General features: G+C 46.1%; 2 protein-coding genes and 3 non-coding genes across 5 annotated transcripts in view; all 5 read left to right on the top strand.

Moving 5' to 3' along the window:
* Positions 1–2,418: 2,418 nt before the first annotated feature.
* Rabggtb (Rab geranylgeranyltransferase subunit beta) lies at positions 2,419–7,307 on the top strand. Its single transcript, XM_051165711.1, has 8 exons — positions 2,419–2,792; positions 3,327–3,524; positions 3,886–3,991; positions 4,629–4,681; positions 4,768–4,878; positions 5,286–5,411; positions 6,461–6,610; positions 6,836–7,307. Exons 1-8 carry the CDS (start codon positions 2,658–2,660, stop codon positions 6,974–6,976), a joined length of 1,020 nt encoding a protein of 339 aa, XP_051021668.1. The 5' UTR covers positions 2,419–2,657; the 3' UTR covers positions 6,977–7,307.
* Positions 2,486–2,565, top strand: LOC127206796 (small nucleolar RNA SNORD45). Its single transcript, XR_007832887.1, has one exon. It is a non-coding gene; the product is annotated as a small nucleolar RNA SNORD45 (small nucleolar RNA).
* LOC127206795 (small nucleolar RNA SNORD45) lies at positions 2,949–3,029 on the top strand. The gene has a single exon (XR_007832886.1). It is a non-coding gene; the product is annotated as a small nucleolar RNA SNORD45 (small nucleolar RNA).
* Positions 3,563–3,635, top strand: LOC127206798 (small nucleolar RNA SNORD45). The gene has a single exon (XR_007832888.1). It is a non-coding gene; the product is annotated as a small nucleolar RNA SNORD45 (small nucleolar RNA).
* Positions 7,308–8,695: 1,388 nt separating the features above from the next.
* Positions 8,696–19,408, top strand: part of Msh4 (mutS homolog 4) — a 59,765-nt gene continuing 49,052 nt past the window's right edge. The window contains exons 1-4 of the mRNA XM_051165759.1: positions 8,696–8,965; positions 12,118–12,300; positions 15,531–15,688; positions 16,861–16,971. Coding sequence (XP_051021716.1) covers positions 8,788–8,965; positions 12,118–12,300; positions 15,531–15,688; positions 16,861–16,971 — 630 coding nt within the window. The 5' untranslated portion in view covers positions 8,696–8,787. The remainder of the gene's footprint in view (positions 8,966–12,117; positions 12,301–15,530; positions 15,689–16,860; positions 16,972–19,408) is intronic.

The raw sequence follows: 19,408 nt of genomic DNA, 5'->3' as shown, positions 1-19,408 counted from the left end.
GCAGACCCTCTTTCATCTGGGTTCCCACTGAAACTGTAGACCTTTCCACTTGCAATAACTCAATAGAGTTCAAGGCTGTGGTGCTGCATACCAGAGGGTAACATCCTAACCTTCTTCCATCCCGCTCTTCTGTGATGATCACTAAGCTTTAGAGGGAGATAAACGTTTTTAGAGCTCAGCCTCAACACCACATTCTCCTGAGACCTTTGCGCAGCCAAGAGTCTTCACATTTACCATTGTTCCTGACTACGGCTCGGAGTAGCTTTTGTACATGGGTATAAGCACAGATATTTAGAAGGCAGACAACAAACAAACTTTAAAACAAACAGTGTGTCACACAATTTATATTTTACAACTACAGCATTTTTGTTTCTTTCTTTTTGTTCTTGTTTTTGTTTTTCAAGACAGGGTTTCTCTGTGTAACAGCCCTGGCTGGCTGTCCTGGACTCGCTTTTTAGACCAGCCTGGCCTTGAACTCACAGAGATCCGTTTGCCTCTGTTTCTGAGTGCTGGGACTAAAGGCTTGCGTCACCATGCCCAGCTCAACTATGGCAGTTTCCAGTTTATATTGGTCACCTTCATATCTCTCTGACATGTTGACTAGGGGGTCGGTGGGTGGGTGGGCGAGGAGATGAACCTATAAATCAGTATAGTTCTTTGAGGTGGAGAGGCATATTTTATTCTTTGAAGAGGCAAACTGGGCTGGGGAGAGCAATCGGTGCCTAGTATTTTCAAAGCTATGAATTCAATTCCAAGACCTTTAAAAAGAAAAAAAGGTTAAAATTGAAGAGGTTAAATCCTACTAACTTAGCAGTACAGAGTGAAAAGTAAATCTTATGTTAGTGGTTTAAAGAACCCAACCCAAGCCGGGCGGTGATGGAGCTGGAGCACGCCTTTAATTCCAGCACTCAGGAGGCAAAAGCAGGCAGATCTTTGTGAATTCGAGGCCAGCCTGGTCTACAAATAGTGTCCAGGCCAGCCAAGGCTGTTACACAGAAACCCCGTGTTCAAAAAAACCAAATAAAAACAAAACCAAAAACAACCTAAAAAATCTAGCTCAAGGGCAACCTTTTTTTTTTTGGTTTGGTTTTTCGAGACAGGGTTTCTCTGTGTTAGCCTTGGCTGTCCTGGATTCCTTGTAGACCAGGCTGGCCTTGAACTCACAGCGATCCTCCTGCCTCTGCTTCCCGAGTGCTGAGATTAAGGCGTGCACCACCACGCCTGGTTTATCACATGGTATCTTTTTGTACATCTTTCCCATAGCAACACATGTGGCTCTTTTTTTGTTGTTGTTGTTCTATTAAATAGATGTACTATAATTTATACATTTTTTTTGTTGTTGTTGTTAGGGACTCTAGGCCAGGATGGTCTCCAAGAGCCTACACAGCTAAGAACTTGGACTACTGATCCTCCTGCCTCCACTTTCCTGGTGTTGGGATTACAGGACGGCACCACCCCTGGTTTATTCTATTAAGTGGCTGAAAAGCTAGGAAAGCATTTAGGAAACTGAGCGACACGGGGTCCTTCAGGCAGAAACGTGGACGGCTACATCGTGACCGCGGAGTCCTTCAGGCAGGAGTGCGACCAGCTAAATCGTGACCGCGAGGTCCTTCGGGCGGAACGTGAACCGCTGGGCTGGGCGTGGGCCGGCGGGCGCGAATGCGCATGCGCGCGGGCGCTGACTCCCTGTGCTCGGGCGCGCTTCTGTCTTTCGGCGGGCGGACATGGTGAGAGCGACATCTCCGCGGTGCGGGAGCGGGGCAAGCCTGGGCGGCGGGGCGGGGAGCGTCAAGCATGTTAGCCCCCCTGCAAGGCTAGCATTCACCTGATGCCCAGCCTGGCCTGGAGCTCCCTGCAACGCTCCTGCCTCGGCCTCCTCAGGCCCGGCATGGACGGCTCCTTGAGCGATTGCTCAGCGTTTTCTGCAGTTCCCGAGGCTTTGGGGTTTTATCCACTTTAATTCTGGACGAGCCTCTCACGATTGGGCCGCCTGATTTTTTTTTTTTCCTCTCTCTACATTGGGGACTTGGGCGTGCCTGTTTTTCTCCTCCGGGTTACGCGATCGTTAAGGATATTGTTTTACATTTTACCTGGGATGGCAGAAAGTCGGCCTTTGCCCACGCCTTCAATCCTGTCACTCCCGAGGCAGAAGCAGGCAGGTCTCTTGAACGCAGCCTGTCTACATTGGGAGTTCCAGATCAGACAGGGCTTCGTAGCTGAGATCCTGAGTCAAAAAGAAAATCACTTAATTTGGTAATCGCTTTTACCTACTTGCCAGGCCATTGATGCGGTTTAGGTGCGTAGGTGGGATTTGGAGCAAACGGGACTGATTTTTTTTTTTTTTTTTTTTTTTTTTGGTAGTGGAGTAACTAACATTGGAGGGCTGTAGGAGATCTCTGGAGCCTCAACTTTCTTAAGCAGAAATTTGCTGCTTGCAATTTTCGGCATAACTCAAAGATGAGCTTAAGAAAGGTGATTGATTTCGGGTCAGTGATGAGCTGGCATGTATTCTGAATCTGAAGTTGATTATTAACCACTTTAGCTCTAGAATTACTCTGAGACCTGAAAAAAAAAATACCAGGGTCTGCTCATATTTGAGTCTGGGTTGCCGGGTTTTGAGGATAATGGAAGTGCAAGTTGAACGTAAGTGACTGACGATGGGGCCTCTTCTGCTCTATTGCAAGGGCACACCACAGAAGGACGTTACCATCAAGTCGGACGCGCCTGGCACCCTGCTGCTGGGAAAGCATGCTGACTATATTGCCTCCTACGGCTCAAAGAAGGATGATTATGTGCGTATGGCTTTCTAACTGCTGTAAGTTGGATCCGTGGGCCTGGGGTCCAGTATGATAGGTGTGCCTCGTCCATCAGCCAAACTTAACTGGTACATGAAGGGCCAAGGTGGAAGGAAGGGGCTTGCACCCTTCTGGCTCGGGTATAACCTTCAAGGTCAATGATGTGTTGGCATGTATTATCTGAATTTGCTGATGTGTAATAACACTTTAGCTCTAGAATTACGCTGAGACCTTGGAAAGGTTTTGCCCTGGTGGGAAAGTAGTGAGTTGGGGGCTTGTCACTCTGGGTTTTAGTAGACATTGATGTTTGTCTATTTCTATAACTTTAGACTTTCCTTATGTTAAGGAGAGCCATAGCTGTTAGGAATCATAGATCTGTTTTCCAATGCACTTATGTGACCCCTGTTTGACGTTGGGGGTGGGGGTCTGCTGCCTTAAAGGGGCCTTTATAAAAGTTGGCCACAGCAAACTTTAAAAAAAAAAACTGAGGTGGGTTGTATGAAATCAGATTGACATTTAAGAAACTTGTAGGAATACTGTATGTCCGAGTACTTGAGGATGAGTGGCATCTACTGGGGCCTGACGGTGATGGACCTCATGGGCCAGCTTCATCGGATGAACAGAGAGGAGATACTGGTGTTCATCAAGTCCTGCCAACATGAGTGTGGGGGAGTAAGCGCCAGCATTGGGCATGATCCCCATCTTCTGTACACGCTGAGTGCTGTCCAGGTAAAGACTTCCTGTCCTGAGTGAGGCCTGCCCTGCAGGGTCAGTGATGTCATGGCATGTATTAGCTGAGTGCTAACGTGATGCACGTTCTCAAGATGGCACTGAGACCTCCCTGGGCAGATTTCATCTGGATAGAGCTGAAACTCTAGTGTGGTTTTACTGAAGCGCCAGGGGATGGTTAAGTCCTACCACTGTGCTTGTTTCTGAGATCACCCATGTAGTGTTTATGTAGTAAAGACACTGTAATTAAACAATGTCCAGCAGGGCTTGGTTGTAACTGAGTAACAGCCTGGAAAGTTTATGGTGAACTTGGAGGGGTGTCAGTGGGGACAGGACAGCTCAATACTGAACTGTCTTTCAGATTCTTACTCTGTATGATAGTGTGCACGTTATCGACGTGGATAGAGTGGTGGCGTACGTCCAGAGTCTACAGAGAGAGGACGGCTCGTTTGCCGGGGACATTTGGGGTAAGGCCAGTCTGGTCGGCTACTCCTTCCTCAGAATGTCTTTGTCTGGGTAGAGTCGTAGACGACTTCAAGTTGTTCATCTTTTCAGGTCCCACTAAGCAGTTGGTCTAACTGGACTAGATGGCCTGCTGGGAGTCCCAGCATGCCCCGTGCTGGCCTGTCAGCACACCACACTAAAAGATAAGGTAGGTTCCATTTTTATCCCCAATATTTAGTAGCTTTGAAGGGCTAACCTCCCTGAAAAGGGGAAGTCTTTAAAAAAAAAAAGCTTATCAAATTGGTAAATATCTGAGTTGGGAGATGGAAATATTTTTATCTGATTAGTGTAGATAATTCGGGTGGAACAAAATGCAGGCCTGAGACCAGCTGCTTTGTGGGATGTGAACCTTGATAGGAGGGTGTTGATTGCATTATTAGATTGAACCCTTGGCATAGAATCCTTCCACTTGTAGGTCCTTGTAAGCTACGTAGAAAGGCTGCTGCTCTTTCTAGTTTTCTAGCTGGTTTCCATAGAGGTTTTGGGAGGACTGCCTCTTCATGACTAAAGTTAGCCTGGGCTTTGGGAAATACGGTGTACAGGAGGGTTTTGTGCTTAAGCTGTAACGTTTACATGGCTGCCTTGGCTCTTTGTCTTTAGGAGAGATTGATACAAGATTCTCATTTTGTGCAGTGGCAACTTTGGCTCTCTTGGTAAGCCTGGGGTGTCGGGTGGAAGGGCCTGATGGGACATGTGTGAGCGTTCCGGGTCCTGATGACAGTTCTGTTCCTTCTTACAGGGCAGGCTTGATGCTATTAATGTGGAGAAGGCGATTGAATTTGTTTTGTCCTGTATGAACTTTGATGGTGGATTTGGGTGTAGACCAGGCTCTGAATCTCACGCTGGACAGGTAATCTTACAATTAAAGTTTGGTAAAACTTGGAGGGTATAGCTGGCATTAAAAGATGAGAGATTCATGGCCACAGCTTGTTAGTTAAGGAGAGCGGGGTTTGCGTGTGTGCTGTGTGTCAGCTTTAGTCCTAAGGAGGCGCAGCCAGTGTTCCCTATGGCACTTACTTACACAGCAACTGCATTCTGTATTATCAGCTGGCCTCGAGAATTGCCACATGCTGGGGTGGTGGGCATGTAGCCCAGTGTGTCCAAGTGAGCAGGGTTTTTTCCTGTGCTAGAGACCATTGTGTGTTTAAGTTGTAGTTGAACAAAGAGATTGTAAGCTAGGAGGTGTTTTCATAATTTTGGTAGTGTCTGTCGCTTTCTCTTAAATTATACCTGTGTACTTTATGTCTGTAATTTTAGATCTATTGTTGCACAGGATTCCTGGCGATCACTAGTCAGCTGCATCAAGTGAACTCTGACTTACTGGGCTGGTGGCTTTGCGAACGACAGTTGCCCTCAGGCGGACTCAATGGGAGACCAGAGAAGGTATTGCTTGTATTATCTATAGTGCTTCTTTGTTACACCCTGAGGGGCCTGGTCCTGAAGCGTAGGACTGAGCTGTTTTTCTTATATAGCTGTAAGGTACTTTAAGGAGAGAACTTAGGGCTCTCATGGACCCTGAGATCATTTCCAGATATGGGGAATGTGGGTGCTATTTTCTACCACTGTGTGCTCAAAAGTGACCACCATCTGGAAGACACCGGCAAGAGATCTTTGAGTCTAAAGCCAGCCTAGTTTACTCAGGTAGACCTGGGATAGGCCTTGTCAATAAATAAGATGAATACTTCACATACAGCGAATCTGAGCTCCAAACTGCCCGTGTGACCGCGCAGGCACACGGAATGTTAGTGTGAAAAGAGTGGAGCCTGTGACAGCCTGTCCCGAAGACGGTGCACAGGCCCAGACCTGAATGAAAGGCATTTTTGCACAGCATTTCAGCTGGTAGCTATGTGATTTGTTTGTATTCAGGAATAAAAAGAAGGCTCCCATTTGCTCGCTGGTGAGAGAATTAGTATATGCTAATGTCTTGAATTTGCGTGAGGAGGGAAGGGTGCATCATGGGTAGTATGGAAGCAGGGCCTAATTTTAAGCTAGTCACTAAACTGTTGGCTGAAACCTAGAAACTAGGGACTCTTAGTGTGCCTGTTAGTCACTCTCGGAGCTCAGCCAATGTAAATTGTTCAGGCTAACAGATCTGTAGGGCCTGGCTGGTGAACTCTCAGATGCCTGTCCCCCGGGCAGCGCTGAAAATGGTCTGCCTAGAAGATCTTACCTCCTGGGTTTTACCTCAGCTGAGAATTGCCTAGATATTACTCATGAAGATCAGTAAGTTGGCATATGTTTGCCAACTAATACTGAAGTGGTGTGAGTACCAGTAAAATAAAATAATGTAAAATGTAGCAGTTGCACTGCCTCAGGCTTCTTTGTTTTCTTCCCCGTTGTTGGAGCAAGGGATTAGACAAAAAGGTTTCCATCAAATCTAAGGAAATAGAACAGTAAAATAGTGCTAACAGTCTGACTGATTCCCCCCACAGTTACCAGATGTGTGCTATTCGTGGTGGGTCTTGGCCTCCCTAAAGATAATTGGAAGACTTCATTGGATTGACAGAGAAAAGCTTCGAAGTTTCATCTTAGCATGTCAAGATGAAGAGACAGGAGGCTTTGCAGACAGGCCAGGAGATATGGCAAGTACCGTCCTATGGCTTTGCAGTTTTACATTGTTGGTGACTTGCATGGTTAACCCAGAATTTCCAGTGTGGTAGAAACAGTGCCGTGTAAGCAATAGTGCAAAGGTTGCTCTGAATGTTTCTGTAGATTGTAAAATAAGGCTAGAGCTTATAGAAGTTTCTTACCAATACTGTTTTGAGATTGGGCAGGTGACTGAGTTATCACTGTTATGAACTTCGCAGGTGGATCCTTTTCACACCTTATTTGGCATTGCTGGGTTGTCACTCCTGGGAGAAGAGCAGATCAAGCCGGTGAGTCCCGTCTTCTGCATGCCGGAAGAGGTGCTCCAGAGGGTGAATGTCCAGCCTCAGCTAGTGAGCTAGAGGCCGCCGTCAAGATGCTCCAGTGTGCACTATGAAATGGCTGTGTTTGAAGTGCTTGTCAAACCTAAAAGTGACTGTTAATACTTTGTATATCATATGTTAATGATAAATTATATAATTATAAGTATTGTAAAGTATATTTAGATCTTCTGCTGTGTTCTTAGTACAGTTTTTGCCTATACTTGAAGTTTGTTTTTGATGTCTCTAACAAACTTAAAAGCTGGTATTTGATGCCTCCTTATGTCCCTAACCTGTAACACTGATTGGAAATGATTTTAACTGATACAAGTGAGTGAAACCCATGATTTAAATAAAAGATGCACAAAACTGAGTGTCTGTGTGTAGCTGTTTCTTTAGAACTGAGACTTCGCGTTTGACAGATTCAAAAGTCCCAAGGTTATATAAGTCCTTTAGCCCTGTGGCGGGGCTAAAGCTGGGTCAACCAGAACCCTGGAAGTCACTCCCAAAGGATTGGTTTAAGGTGTACTTGTGTCTTGACCCTTTTTTTTTTTCTTTTTTTAAAGATTTGTTTATTATGTATGCGGTGTTGTGTCTGCATGTACACCTGCACACCAGAAGAGGGCACCAGATCTCATTACAGATGGTTGTGAGCCACTATGGACCATTGGAAGAGCAGATAGTGCTCTTAACCTCTGAGTCATCTCTCCAGCTCTGTTTCTTAGCTCTTAAAGACCCCATCTGGGAGTTTGATGTGGTTACTGTGGGCTGGCCACAGATGGAGTTAGTAGTGGTCATTGCTGTAAGTTTGTAGTTTGGACTTAGTTTAGTATGTAGCTACTTTTGGGTAAGAAAGAACCATAGGTGATATCTTTTCCTCTCTATTCCTTGAGGAGCCTCTGCCCACACTGAACACTTCTGGTGCTGTCTACAAGTTATTATCTTTAAGGCTTTTCCAGGCTTGTTTTACCAATGTCTTAAATCCTAAGAAGAGTTGCTTAAGCATTTCAGTCACATGTTGGCTACACACACCTTCTAAACCTACATGTCTTAAGTGCTCTTATTTCTGTGAAGAGATACAGTGACCATGACTAATTTATCAAAGCACGTAGCACTGCTTGCAGCTTCAGAGGTTTAGTCCTTCATGTTGACAGGCAGACATGCACACGCCTCCACACCACGCCTACTCAGACAAGCAGAGCCACTCCCTGCATTTGAACTGGAACTACCTCAGTTCTGCCGCCTGGAAGTTGCTCTGTAAGCATTGGAGGGGTTGGGGATTTAGCTCACTGGTAGAGCGCTGGGTCCTCAGCTCTGGGGGAAAAAAAAAGCATTGGAATGACCTTCCCAATGGTTAAGTACAGGGTGTGGTTTGTTCTACCCCGTGTGCTAATATACAGTGTGAGCTGCCAGTTTGGATTTAACAGCCCGAGTTACCTCACCTGCTTGCTCCTGTACTATGTTGTACAGCTGTGAGCACAGACCGTCGCTCTTAGACGTTGGGTACTAGGCACATCACGGCTAAGTGTATTGCGACTGCAACCATGGGACACGTGTTAGTGTTAAGTACTCGGTCCCTCAGCTCAGCTCTGCCTTCAAAATGAGCTGTTGCGAAAATTGACACCACAAGTTTTTGAGCCTGATACCTAAGGATTGTGGAGGCCTACACAGCCTCCTGCAGATGAGAACAAAGCAGCGGTCCCTAGGGGCAAAGGTGAGAAAGCGCGCTGCGCCTGCGCCTGAGCCATGAGCGCGCTGCGCCTGCGCCATGAGCACACTGCGCCTGCGCCGGATCTCCCGCCTTTTCAGCCGCTCGTCCTCAAAGCCTCACGTGTCAAGAGCTGGCCTGAGGGATGCTGAGGCAGGAGGCCGCTTTTGGCTCCTGCTCCCCACGCGGGACACCATCGGGGAGGGAGGCCCCATGTGGACCCTCGGCCTCCTTGTCCCGGCCTAGCACGGAGGGCGCCGCAGCCGACAGGAGTAGCAGCAGCAGCCCCGCGCCGCCTGCGCCAGGCAAGGCGCCCGGGCCTCGCCCTCAGGCGGGCGGGACGGGGCAGCCACCGGGAGTCTGTTCATGGGGGAGGGGGAGACACAGCCACCGGGAGTCTGTTCATGGGGGAGAGGGAGACAGCCACTGGGAGTCCTTTATTCGTGGGGGAGAGGGGAGAGGGAGGGGGAAACAGCCACTGGGAGTCTTTATTCATGGGGGGCGGGAGGAACCGGGAGTCTTTATTCATAGGGTAAAGGATAGGTCGTGCCCTTAATCCCAACACAGGCGACCAAGGTTCAAGGCTAGCCTGGGCTACAGAATGAGCAGACCTCACTCACAGTTTCAAACCGAACAAAACACAGGGGCGAAAGCCTTGGCTCTTCTTCACAAGGCCTTCCATTAACACCTGAAAGGAAGGGTGGCTCAGCTCTGTTAAACTTGTATTCCCGTGTAAAGCCGTAACGTCTTGTTTTAAGGCGGCTTCTCTGTGGCCCAGGCCGCCCTGAAATTCATTAGTAGGAAATCCTAGCCTGAAATTCTTCAAGCAGTCCTACCCTGCCCTCTTGAGTGCTGGATTATACTTGAAGCCATCATGTCTGGCCTTTAACTTTTCTCCTTAAAAAAGAAAAAAAACAAAAAAACAAAAAAACAAAAAAAAAAAAGAAAAGAAAAAAACATTGTTTAACATTTTCCCCACCAGTGTGACTATGTGAGTGTGGGTCAGAGTACCAGGGATGGGTGTGGAAGTGCAAGGATGATGTTCTGGACACAGCCCTCTACCTCCACCCTGGGAATCCAGCTAAGGTCTCAGGTAGTCAGGCTTGGTGGGAAATGCCTCTACCCGTTGAGTCATCTTGCTGGCCCCGCTACCTTTTTCTTTCTTTCTTTAAATTTTTAAAGATGTGTTTATTATACTGTATTCTGCCTGCACGCCAGAAGAAGGCACCAGATCTCATTTAGATGGTTATGAGCCACCATGTGGTTGCTGGGAACTCAGGACCTCTGGAGGAGCAGCCAGTTCTCTTAACTTCTGAGCCATCTCTCTCAGCCCTGCTCCCCTACTTCTTAAAAGTATATAGTAAATGGGTGACTGGGCGTTAGGGTTTCTAACAGTGGAGGGTACAGCTTTGGCTGGCAGATTTTAGTCTTTACGTTCCAGAATGGAATGATGGGTTAAAGTGAATGTCTCATCTAATTCAGATGCTTACTATTAAAGTCACTCCTCCTGGGGCTGGAGAGATGGGTCGTCGCTGAAGGGCACTAGCTGCTTTTTCGAGGTCCAGTGTTCAATTCCCAGCACCCACATGGGGGCTCACAACTGTCTGTAACTCTGATGCCAAAAGATCTGATGCCCTTTTCTGGTCTCTGTGGTGCACAGAAATACAAGCCAATGCCCATACATTTAAAGGGGTGGAAGAAGTCCTTCAGGGTGAGTTCAGCTCATTTAAAGGGTAACAACAGGATTGGTTGACTGGATTTTATGAGTGAAGAAATAGTTAAATTGTGGAAGACTTGTATGAAGGTAGCACTTTCAATGTATAGAAATTCTTTTGGAAAAGAAATATAGCCATGTCCGTTTATTTATATACTACCTAGGCTGCACCCCTACTGTACTGCCAGAGTCGAACACGAACTGTGACCCAGTGACAGTGTGGTCTACAAAGCCTCAGACATCTCTGCTCCATCACTGGAAATCTTAACAGCCATGCTATATAGTGTGGGAGATGAGTGAACGTCTGAAAGTTGTCAGGAAATGGATGTCAGTAGAAAACAGGAGAACAGATGAGACAGATGCCCAGGGAAAATAAAATGATGATTTGGTAGTGAGGTCTTACAAGTATGGAACTCTGTAGGCCAGCAGTTAACAGGAAGGCATGGGGAAATGGACTTGGGGCCAGAAGCTATAGGTAGTGTAAGGAGAGCAAAGACACATGCGTGGAAGTCAAGGGGTACGGAGGAGCCGTGTTTTTCATTTGCTTCTCTGTCTGGAACTTCTGTGTTCCCAGAGCCTGTGCTGGGCTGTGTTCTACGTGTGAAGTGTTAGGACATGGCTGTACAGTAGGTAACATGTTGGTAAGCAACTGTCGGAAAAAGTACTGAAACCAACTGAGTCTGAGCAGAGTTGATAACACTGCACAGGAGGCATTCAGATGAGGACAATGAAGGAGAAACGCTCACTGTAATATACACTACCTGGAGGCTGAAAGCAAACTTGTAGTTCAGCTAGTCTCGGTGGAACCGTACTTAAGAGCCATATTGGAATATCGCTTTAATACATTAATTTACTTTTGGAGCAAAATCCCGTGTGTCTCAGACGCCTCATCTCAGTCTGTAGGTGAGGGTGACCATGAGCTTCTGAAGCTTTCCTCCTCCTCTCAAGAGCTGAGAGCACAGCTGTGTCTCAGCAAGCCTGGCTCAGTGTGCTGGCAGGAACCCCGGGGCCTCCCCATGCTAGGCAAGCACACTGCCCACGAAGGGAAGCTGCACTCCAGCCGCATATCAGCATATGCGAGTAGGTGGCTATCAAGCCAGATGCTGGTACATGTCTGGAACTCCGGCATCACTCAGGAGGCTGAGGCAGGAGAATCATAAATTAGAGGCAAGTCTGGGCTACGGAGTGAGTTCAACGCCAGCCTGCGGTACATAGTGAGATTCGCCTTAGAAACAACAAAGAGACATGAAAGCAGAGGGGGAGCTGGTTGTGAAGAGGAAGGGGTCAGTAAGAGGAGGGGAGAGCTGGGCGCCATGGCCACACTGTAATCCCAGCGTTCAGGGAGGCAAAGGCAGGTGGGTCTGTTACACAGAGAAACCCTGTCTTGACAAACCAAAATAATATGATAATGAAGACTAATAAAGTCATTGTGAACAGGATTGTAAATAACCATTTAACTTATTTGTTATAATTTTTAAATTATCAGATTAAAGTTTTGTTTTGTTTTGTTTGAGACAGGGTTTCTTCTGTGTAGCAGAGCCCTGGCTGTCATGGACTCACTTTGTAGACCAGGCTGGTCTCGAACTCACAGAGATCCTCCTGTTTCTGCCTCCTAAATTCGGGGATCAAAGGTGTGTACCATCGTACCCAGCCTATCAGACTAAATTTTACAGAAAGTAGATACAATGTAAGTTTTAGGAATTAATACGTAGTTCTTTAATGCTAATCATTAAGAATTAATCATAGTTTTTTCAAATTTAGGTTCATCATTTGGAAACAAAAGATCTTATGCCACACACAAAGTTGCCTCCAATGTTCCTGTTGGTACAAGCTCATCTTCTGCACAAGACACCAATTATCCACAAATATATAGAACTCCGCTATCTGCTGGAAATCCCCAGAGATCGGGCTACAAAAGTCGGACACCTCAAATAGGGTACTCAGGTAAAATTGGTGAAAGATTAGCCCTGATGATCCTTTGAACATTTAAAACTTTGTAAGTTATAAATTGGGTGGTTGGCTCATTTGAAGTTCATCTATCACTAATACAGAGGACTGAAAGGCCCCTATGGCCATGTGCTTTTTATCTTTTTGTTTGTTTGTTTGTTTGCTTTTTCTTTTCTTTTTCTTTCTTTCTTTTTTTTTGTTTTTTGTTTGTTTGCTTTTGGTTTTTTTAATACAGGGTTTCCCTGTGTAGCCTTGTCTATCCTGGACTCAATCTCTAGACCAGGCCGGCTTTGAACTCACAGAGATCCACCTGCCTCTACCTCCCCAGTGCTGGGATTACAGGTGTTCACCATCTCACCAGGCTTTATTATCATTGTTTGTTAGTAAATGTAACCTTGCGTTATTTGAACCTCTCTGACACAAAGAGAAAAAAAATCTCTCTCGTGTGATATTTAAGTGAGAACTTTGATCAGAATAAAACTCTTGAGTACTATTTAAGTACTTGAGTGTTTTTCTAATACCAAATTTTTAATTTTTATCTAAATGTGCTCAATTATGTTGAGGGATCAATCAGTGGATTTTTTGTGTGCGCCAGTTCCCTAAGGCATATGTAAGAGTATGTCTTGGCTACAGGGTGTGTAAATGTTGCGTGACTTTTCTTGGGAAGGTAAGAACAAATGTGTTCACCTAAGATAGGGAGCTAAAAGCAAACCAAAGAAACAGCTCCATCCAGCCTAGCTCCGTGAGCCCAGCTCGGAGAGTTTGGGTAGCTCCCCCAGCCTTCCTCCTGCAGAAACTGCTCCGGCTTGGACTGAGAAGAAGTGGAGCCTCCAGAAGGAATGCTTCATGCAGAGAAAACAGCTGCACAACATGTGCACACACATTTTAAGATGCTGCTTTTTGTTGTTGGTTTGTTTTCTGTTTTGGTTTGGTTTGGTTTAGTTTTTGAGACAGGGCCTTTCTGTGTAGCTTGGGCTGTCCTGGACTTTGCTCTGTAGACCAGGCTGGCCTCAAACTCAGAGGTCTGCCTGCCTCTGCCTCCCCGTTGCTGGTATAAGTCAACGCTGGAGCCATCATGCTCAGCTGCTGCATGACTTTTTAATGCACACAGTGACACATGATGGCATCTCAGTGGAGACAGGCTGCATAGATGGTGATGGCCCCTCACTAGTGTCATGGGCACCATCTCAGCAGCGCCACCTGCTGGGGGCCAGCTCCCAGCTCTTCACTCATGACTGGGGATCATTTCACATCCAGCCACAACGGTGGCTTATGTTTTTTGTACATAGAAATTACATTATATGTGGATTTGGTTGATCCATTTTTTGTTCACTTATTACAGTCATACTTCAACTTGATTGTCTTAAACAACAAATATTTATTTCTTATCTGAGGCCTCTCTACTTGTCTCACTCTTGGCCAGTTTTTCTGGTCTCTTCACCAGTCTCTGTATGTCCTAAACTTGCCACGTTTGTATGCCAGTCATAATGGAGTAAGGCCTCTCACATGGCCACACTTAATACTAATTACCCCTGTGAAGGGCAAACGTGATCCTCAGATGCAGGTAAATGAGTCACATTTTGCAGGGGATTAGAACTTGAGCATGTGAATGCTGAGGATACAGTGAAGTCCACAGAACACCACACACACACACACACACACACACACACACACACACACACACACACACTCAGTGTTTCTAACTTCCTTCTCCATTGCTGTCAGATCAAGTGTCGGTGTGTGGGCATCATCATGAAGGCTGCCCAGCATGTCTCCAGCCACTGCTTCCAGCATCTCACAGCATCTTCGCACTTCCCCTTTGTTTTACACTTGAGACTTTACACGTGCCATTCGCTCGCTCGCTCACTCACTCACTCACTCACATACTCACATGCTTGCTTGCTCACTCACTCACTTACTTGCTCACTCACTCATATGCTCACTAATTCGGGGGGTCAAGCCCAAGTTCTTGCACTCACTGGTAGGCAGTCATTCTACCATTGAGCTAATCTCTCAGTCTCCTTTAAAGTAAATTGAGTAAAGAGAAGTATCTATTCGGTAGAATGTTATAAAAAACTAAATTAATCTAAGTATAGAGCTTTAGCTATGCTCGACACATGATGAGCACTTAGCAAATGTCGGCTCGTAGCTGCACTGTGACAGTTCCCTTCATTTACTGCTTATGGCCAGCTTGTGAGTTAGACAGGACAATTCCTACATTATACTTTCTACTTTACAGTTACTTCTTATGAAATAATTTTAGCAGTTATATGATCAAGTAAGGTGAACAACATGTATTTTAACCCCAAATTCAAAATGAATTTATTCCAATAAAATTCAAAATAAAAGTCAGCACTTGGGAGGCAGAGGCAGGTGGATCTGTGAGTTTGAGGCCAGCATAGTCTACAGAACAAGTTCCAGGGCAGCCAAGGCTACACAACAAAACAAACAATTAAACAAAATTCAAAAATAAAACAATGTATAAATGTCTTGCCTGTGTAAAATTAAGGCTGGGCATGTAGGCTCAGCCCAGGAATTAGAAACCTGTAGCCAGCTTTAGGGGCAGCTACCTCTGCATTTGCTAAAGACCTCACAAGCTGGCCGATAGCACTTGGTAGTGTACACCTGTAATCTCAGCACTCCTTAGGAGGCAGAGGCAGGAAGATTGCCACAAGTTGGAGGCCAGCCTGATCTCCTCAGCAAGTTCTAGGTAGCCAGGGATATACACCCTATCTCAAAATCAAGGCACAAAATAACTCTTAGTGTAAAGTTAAGTTTTGACACAATACTTGGAGCTTTAATGATTTTATTTGTTTTAGACAATGAAATTTTGGTTTTGTGAGAATAAAGGTGCCTGTACCAGACCTGCATGAAGTTAGTGCCGTGGCTCAGCCACTGTCCTGCATGAAGTTAGTGCCGTGGCTCAGCCACTGTCCTGCATGAAGTTAGTGCCGTGGCTCAGCCACTGTTCTGCAGGCAGCATTAGTTGGATTGAGTAATAAAGAGAGGACATGAGTGTGGAAGGAGACAGGCTGAAGTGCAGGTGTTCGTGGGATGAGAAGAGCAGTTGGTGGCTGTGGCCAGTACTCATTGTGTACACGCGTGAGCTTACCAAGGACTAAATAGAAGGTGTAAAGCAACTAGACGTAGGGCTCTGAGGTCTTATATGGGCGAGTTATGAACAACTTTAACACTCATAAGACTCTTTATTTGCAAACTGCTACCAGCTACATCCTCTGCCGCGTCTGCACATGCGCCGTCAGTCATTGCAGCCGTGGTGGAAGGAAGAGGGCTGGCCAGAGGCGAGATAGGAATGGCGAGCATCGACCTGAAGAGCCCGCAGATCATGCTGTCCCAGTTCGCAGACAACACAACGTATGCAAAGGTAACAGTGTGTACATTTGAAGTAGACCCACACTGTAAATGTTGCTTTTAGTTCTTCCGGTGTGGGGATGAGATGAGATCTGTACCCAAGCTTTACCAATACATGGCTTAGGCTGAGCTCAGAGCGTTTCTGTCAACTATCCCTAGGCCTGGGCACTTGTAGCCTCTGTACAATCCAGTCTGCGTGCCTGCACCGTGAAGGCTTCAGCTTACAGCCTCTGTCTGCTAACCTAGGCCTAGAGTGTTTTCAGCCTCTGAGACTGCTGAATAAGCTCGCCCTTTCTAGCTCTTTCTGAACTCTGGGTGGTTCAACTCAGCTGTTTTGGTTCAAAACTCCTCTCCAAGCTGACTGATCCAATCCAGCTCCTCATGGCTCCGAATGAGTTGCTCTGCTTGGAAAAACTGCCTCTGAGCTCCACGAGCTGAGCAGCACTGGCTGCATGAACTAAGTGGGACGACAGGAACTCAGCTGCACTCAGTTGAAGCGCACCAAACCCACACAGGCTCTCTCTCCTGGCACTGGTCTTAAGTAGCTGCCTCCTGCCCTGTGCTCTCGTGAGAGCTGGGCACATCCGACCTCTAACCCATTCTGTCAAGTCTTGCTCTGATTTGCCCCTTTGCCCCTCAATTAGCCATTACTTTGAAACATTGCCTGTCTTGTTTTATAAACTAATCTTAGTTTTATTGTTTGGGGCTAAAGGTGTGTACTAAGGGCGTGTCTGTGTTCCAGCCAGGTCACACTCCAATCCAGAGCGTGTCTGCATCCCAGCCAGATCGCATAGACTTAGAAGGGATTTGGAGGAGATGGGGGAAATACCTTGCCACAGCAGCCGTGTTGTGGATTAAAATTCCTACACACACACACACACACACACACACACACACACACACACACATTCATTAATTTAAAAAATCTTCTATTGAGAATAAATATTTGGTAAACTCAGGTTAATTTTGAGTTTAGACTGCTAAAACCCAGTGAAAAAAATATAGCCTTTGTCTCTGATATTTTATATTTGTATTTAGGTCTTAATGTTTAGTATATCCGAATTTTAAATACATCTTAACTGCAACATTGAATTAAGACTGTTAGATTTTATCTGTGTTCTTTAATCCTCTCACAATAATATAAAACTGCTTAAATTTAGAAAATGATTATTTTAATAATTTCAGGTGATCACTAAACTCAAAGTTTTATCACCTTTGGAAATAATAATGTCAAATACTGCTTGTGTTGTGGGAAATTCAACCAAGTTATTTACTCTGATCACAGAAAATTTCAAGGTAAGAAATTTTATTTTTGGTAACATTCAAAACGTAATTTTTAAAGAATTTATTTCATAATATTATAAAAAGCAGTTGTTTGACTAACTAAATATTTAAGGTCCTAAGGTAGTCAATTCATGCAAATTGTAGTCTAAAATATTATTTAAAAATCATAAAAATAATCGAGGATACCCTTGATTTGATAACCATGTTCTACTTTAAGCAAAAAACAAAAATGTATCAGACAGTTAAGAGGTGGTGTAATTTGATTTTTTTCTGCTGTGATTTAGCACTCTGACCAAAAAGCAACTTAGGGGAAGAAAGAGTTTATTCAACAATTGCGAGGTATAGGCCAGGTATTGTGGCACACACCTTTAGTCTCAGGGTAGCAGAGGCAGGTAGATGTCTGAGTTCTAGAACAGCCTGGTCTACATAGTGAGTTTCATGGCAACCAGGGGTATATAGAGGGACCCTGTCTTAAAAATAAGCAGACAAACAAAATTTAAAAATATTGCAGGAGACAGTCCCTTATTGCAGGGATGAAAGGCAGGAACTTAGTCATATTGCATTTACAGTCAAGAGCAAAGTGTAAGAGTCGATCCATGCTGCCTGCTTGCTTGTTTTCAACTGGCTTTTTCCTGTCCTTTGGAGTTCAGGAATCCCTGCCTAGGGAATGGTGTCACCTATAATGGGCGGGATTTTCTCATATTAGTTAACAATCAAGATAGTCTCCCTGTACACATGTCCACAGACCAACATAATAAAAACAAATTTTCAATTGAGCTCTCTTCCCAGATGATTCTAAGGTGTAGTAAGTTGGTATTTAAAATCAGACATCACAGGATTTCTCAGAATATACAAGGGGAAGACCCTTAAAGAAAGCCCTGTGTCCTTGGACCTGATGACTGTGCTGTCAGACTAGTTGAAACAGAAGTTGTCATGTTTTAGGGAATAGCCGCTGTTGGCAAGTGCTCTTTCCTCTGCACAATGTGGTGTATGTTGGAGAATTACTACTCTAGTGGCTTACGCTCCCTTAGTGCCTACCACTCCAGCCTCCCTCTGTGGGACTGTGGCAGATGAGCTCTGAGGGCAGCTCAGTCAGAGCCTCTTGAGGTGCGGTTGCCTCTTCCCTAGGCTCATGTGTGTTGTGAATGGTGGTTGCGCTTCCAAACAGCTGGCAGCACTGGACTGACCCCAGTAGTGCGACTCACTGGCCAAACATTTGCAGACTTCCCAGACTGAGGCTTCAGGCCTGCTGTGCTCTTCTCTGTCCTCTCCTCACCCGGTACCTACAGTCACAAGGTTTCTTGGAACTCTGAAAGCTCCCCCATGGCTCAGCTGGTGTGTGGACTGTTGTTGTTGCTGCTGTTCTGAGACAGGGTCTCACTGAGTAGCCTGGCTGGTCTGAAGCTTGCCCAGTATTCCATGTTTGCTTCAAATATACAGATGTGTCAGCCTCTGCCTGTGCTGGGATGGAAAGCAGATGCAGCCATGTCCAACTTGTCAGGCCTTCTAAGTCTTGGCAGTAAATAGCAGAAATCCAATTTAAGCTAATTTAATCAAGAAAGAACATTATTAGGCTTCATACCTGGGAAGTCAGGGTCAGATGGATGTTTCCCTTGATGTCAGAGATAAGGCAGACTCTAGTACACATGTCAAGGACAGACTTTCTGTAAGAAATGCTGTTAGATTGGGAAGGAGCCAGTTTGAACCAAAGAGGGTAGTGAGCATGGGTTAACAGGAATCAAGAAGGTGAAAACACAGATAGCACAGGCTTGATCTGCGTGAACTACCTGCTGGCTCATGAACCACTTGCTGGCTCGTGAACCCCCTGCTGGTTGGTGAACCACTTGTGGGCTGATGAACCACCTGGTGGCTGGTGAACCACCTGTGAGCAGGTGTACCCCCTGGTGGCTGGTGAACCACCTGTGAGCTGGTGTACCCCCTGGTGGCTGGTGAACCACCGGTGAGCTGGTGTACCCCCTGGTGGCTGGTGAACCACCTGTGAGCTGGTGTACCCCCTGGTGGCTGGTGAACCACCTGTGAGCTGGTGAACCCCCTGGTGGCTGGTGAACCACCTGTGAGCTGGTGTACCCTCTGGTGGCTGGTGAGCCACCTGTGAGCTGGTGAGCCACCTGTGAGCTCGTGAACCACCTGTGAGCTCGTGAACCACCTGTGAGCTGGTGAACCATCTGTGAGCTCGTGAACCATCTGTGAGCTGGTGAACCACCTGTGAGCTCGTGAACCACCTGTGAGCTTGTGAACCACCTATGAGCTGGTGAACCACCTGTGAGTTGGTGAACCACCTGTGAGCTCGTGAACCACCTGTGAGCTGGTGAGCCACCTGTGAGCTGGTGAGCCACCTGTGAGCTGGTGAACCACCTGTGAGCTGGTGAGCCACCTGTGAGCTGGTGAACCACCTGTGAACTGGTGTGCCACCTGCTGGCTCGTGAAC

Source organism: Acomys russatus, chromosome 23 (assembly GCF_903995435.1).
Source record: "Acomys russatus chromosome 23, mAcoRus1.1, whole genome shotgun sequence".
NCBI lineage: Eukaryota > Metazoa > Chordata > Mammalia > Rodentia > Muridae > Acomys > Acomys russatus.
This window is presented reverse-complemented; position numbering and strand designations above follow the sequence as displayed.